The sequence below is a fragment of the Aulonocara sp. 'chitande type north' Nkhata Bay genome, linkage group LG15 (assembly GCF_057382095.1).
Source record: "Aulonocara sp. 'chitande type north' Nkhata Bay isolate Kocher_YH1m ecotype deep benthic linkage group LG15, A_spYH_male_GT1.1, whole genome shotgun sequence".
Lineage (NCBI taxonomy): Eukaryota > Metazoa > Chordata > Actinopteri > Cichliformes > Cichlidae > Aulonocara > Aulonocara sp. 'chitande type north' Nkhata Bay.
In genome coordinates, this window is record NC_141358.1 from 25,598,629 (window position 1) to 25,602,699 (window position 4,071).

General features: G+C 46.9%; 1 protein-coding gene across 1 annotated transcript; it reads right to left on the minus strand.

Moving 5' to 3' along the window:
- Window positions 1-1,578: 1,578 nt before the first annotated feature.
- On the minus strand, window positions 1,579-3,188 carry LOC147313193 (5-hydroxytryptamine receptor 1B-like). The gene has a single exon (XM_086265193.1). The coding sequence runs from the start codon at window positions 2,859-2,861 to the stop codon at window positions 1,710-1,712; it is 1,152 nt and encodes a 383-aa protein (XP_086121319.1). The 5' UTR covers window positions 2,862-3,188; the 3' UTR covers window positions 1,579-1,709.
- Between the last annotated feature and the right edge of the window lie 883 nt (window positions 3,189-4,071).

Consider the following 4,071-nt stretch of genomic DNA (forward strand, 5'->3'; position numbering starts at 1 on the left):
TAATTTCTTGGACAAGTTCAGCTTCCTGTTACGAAGCGTATATAATGAAGATAAAATAAATCAGATTCACAGTCAATTTTCCTTTACTTTTACCCTGCAAAAAAGCCAAAGTTGCCATCACCCTAAAACTGTAGTTATTTCATTTATTCAGCTGAATTTAAAGTTAAAGGGTGAAAAATCCACTGTCATTCCAGAGGATTTGAACCATCCTTTCAGCTGTTCCCTTGTTTGCTAATGAGTCACTACATGCTTGATTTGGATGCCCTTCCTGATTGATCCAGGCCTGAGACCATCAGGCAGGGTTTTTATCTCTCCTGTTGGCCTTAAATTAGGCGTTCTCTCCCGCGTTGGGTGAATAACTAGTACACCACACAGCCACAGTAGAGCAGCCCTAACAAAACCAAGCCCATCACCTCACTGCCTCTGCTATGGTTCTGCACATGTGTGGCTTTTTTTTTTAATCCATAAAATGATTTTTTACATTTTTTTAGAAGCTGCAAGCAAACAGATTTTTTTTTTTTAAGATTTTTTCCCTTGAAATGTTCTTTTAAGGGATCAGCAGCAGCAGCTACAGCCTGACATTTAACATGTGATTTTGATCAGAATATCGTGACATTTTCCAGCTTTTTAAAAATAAATAAATTTGCACAACTTTTGAGGTGTGGAAGACACAAATGCCAAGAGATGGGAGTCTGCATCAGCAGCCGTTAGAGTCAGATCTGAATTGTTTGAGTCTGATATGAGACGGCACATTAAAGCAAACATCAACACTTAGGAATGCATCTTTAGAGAGCTCTGGTAGATAGGTTGGGTTTTACAGTACCGGCTCCTCCCTCTCTCTGAGATTAGCACTATTTTACAGTATGACCAAGCAAAATCCTGCCTCTTTTTTTTGACAAATTAATGTAAAAATCACACTGATGCATACAGATTCGTACAATTACACTCAGTTCTGAGCCATGGTTAAAGGTGAACATCAGCCACAGCAAGAAAAAGAAACAGAAATACACACACTGGCCACAAGAATAAACCAAATTTGGATCTTTTCCCACAAACTAAAATCATGCCTTTGCCCCCGTTAGGGCCAGGCACATCTGAAGAACTGAACTAAACATGTTGTAGGCACCGGTATTTCCCCTTATTGACGGGAAAATGAAACACAAATCTTATTTTTTGCCCTTCGGGCTCATGGTAGCTTAGTCTTAAGCTGTTTGTGCTTACGAGCCAACTGAGGCTGGCTGTCAAACTCTTATGGCAAAGTGAGTCTGTATGCTGCAGCCAAGTGCAGCACATACAGGCGGGGGGTGGCCCCTGTATGGGGAAGGGGGAGCTTTCTCTGAGTCTTTATAGCAATACAATCACCTGCAAACGAGTCACACGCCTTACACTCACTGACACCTCTCATCTGCACCAACATCCTCAATAGCAGCACAGGCCGGGAGGCAGGTCCATGTCCACCACCTGCACCACCTATCAGGCAGACGCTCCTTCTGGAGCCACTGTGCCATAAAGAAATCTGGCTTTGGGTGATGGCAACTTTAGGAGAAGGGGAGGGGGATTGGGGAGGGGGGGGGGGGGATCAATGTTTGACTCAATCCTGGTATTTTACAGATGGGAGCTTGAAGGAGGTGTGTGTGTGTGTGTGTGTGTGTGTGTGTGTGTGTGTGTGTGTGTTGGGGGCGGGGTAAAATCATGGCTGGCATCGTCCTTCAGGCCCTGAAGCATCTGAACCGTATCAGTTTGTGGAAGGCCTGCTTGAAGTCCTCGTTGGACATGGTGTAAATGATGGGGTTGATTAAGGAGTTTAGGTAACCGAGCCAGGTGAAAATGTCAAATAGCTCCGGGTGGAAGCAGGAATCGCACAGAGGCACTAAAAGAGTGTAAATGAAAAACGGCAGCCAGCAGATGATGTAGGCTCCGAGGATTATTCCCAAAGTTTTGGTCGCCTTCTTCTCCCTGGCGGCCGAGATGCGCTTCTTCTCCAGCAGCGCGTCGGACACAGTGACTTTGACTTGGCTCACGTTCGCGGACGAGGTAGTGTCACAGGAGGAGGAGTCGTTGGTCCCGTAGTTCAGGGACGTGGTGGACGCCACCGAGCCGGGGGAGTTGGTGATCAGGTGCGCAGAGGTGAGTCTCTTCCCGGGCTTGCTGTGCGCCTGCTTCAGGATGCGCTTCCGGGCTTCCACGTATATCCTCCCGTACAGGGCGATGAGCAGCAGCGTGGGGATGTAGAACGCGCCGAAAGTGGAGTAGATGGTGTAAAAAATGTGGTCGGTGTTCACGTTGCAGCTCGTCACCTCCTCCGCCTTCACCTGGCGCCAGAAGAACGGCGGCAGAGAGATGGAGATGGCAATCACCCAGGCGGTGGCGATCATCCCGGCTGCGCGCGCCGGCGTGCGCTTCTTGGAGTACTCCACCGCGTCCGTGATGGCCCAGTAGCGGTCCAGCGCAATTACGCACAGGTGCAGGATGGACGCGGTGCAGCACGTGATATCCGAGGACAGCCAGATGTCGCAGACCACCTGCCCCAGCGTCCATGTCTGGCTCACCGTGTACAGCGCGCTGATGGGCATCACCAGGATAGACACCAGTAGGTCCGTGACCGCCAGCGACGCGATTAGAAAGTTTGCCGGCGTGTGCAGTTTGCGGGACTGGTAAATGGTGGCGATGACGAACGCGTTTGAAAGCGTCGTGGCCAAAGTTATGAGCGCTAAGGTGACGGCCAGACCCGCCTGGAGAGCCACATTACTGTCCTTGGGCTCCGCTTTCGCCGTGAAATTGGCATGGGTGTCGTTGGTCGAGATGTTTAGCAGCTCTCCGTAGATGGCAGGAGTCGGTTTAAGCTGACTGGCATTCTCCATCCCTCCACCTTCCCCGGTCAGACCCCGCTGTCATCGAGCGCAAAGGAGACCGCTCCGAAGCTCCTCAGATATTCATCCACCGCGCGCGTTTCTCGTCTCCATCTCCAGCACTTATCCGACACATTTCTGCCTCCTCCTCTTCATCCTGTTCGCGTCACCCGCGGCATGTTTAACATAAAAACTCTCTGATCAACTTAAATATCCAGCAGCTGAGAATTAGAAGGCTCAGAGGGCGGCCTCTCCATCATTCTCCGGTCATTTTCTCTCATATTGGACTCTTTTTTTTTTTTTCAGTATAAAACAAGAAAGCGGGAGTTTCATCCGCGTTCAGCTCTCCTCACAAGTTCAGAGCTGCTCAAGTCTGACTCCAGGTTTTATACTGCCAACGCACCGCACGCCTAGCTCTCTCTCTCTCTCTCTCTCTCTCTCTCTCTCTCTCTCCCTCCCCTTCTTTTTTTTAAAAATCTCAGATGGTTAAAGGACTCTTGCAAATATTTTCCCCCGAAAATGTTCTATTCTTTTACATCTCAACCAAAGAGTCTGTGAGCAACGAAGACGCAAGAATCAATTTAAAGCATCACATATTTATAGGTTTGGGAGGTATTCAGTTCAACAACAGTTGCCTCAAGGTGCTATGTACTTAACACCCTGCAATAATACAAAGTCTGTGCTGAGGACTCAGTTACTACCCAATCAGATACTTTTCTGATTTTTTCTTAAATGGGGGATCAGTATCTGAGTTTATCTGTATGTTACCTGTAAATGAACAAAAAAGCAGCCAATGTCCAAAGAAAACATTGAAAGACCACAAAGTTGAAGAACTGCTACTTATGACTACTTTTTAAAAAAATGACAAGAAAATCTGGTTCCTTGGAAGCAAACTAAAGAAATGCAGATCCCAAAGAGTTGATTCTGTTCATCTGGACACTGTCCAAATGAACAGAATCAACTTTTTGGGCTTTACTTACCTGGATGATTGAGCATGCATCAAGACATAAAGAAATGCAGAGTAGTTGAACCCAAAATATATCTCTGAAGAAGCTGTCTGATTAGAGACTTCTTTTCATGTTGTATTCATAGATGGGTTTTCTTTAGTTTAGGATTTGGTGTATTTGATATCCTCTGCTGTTGTTGTTCCTGTATCATCATTATCATAATAATTCTTCAGTTCAAAGCTGAGATCCAGAGATCACATTTTGGATCCACAGCC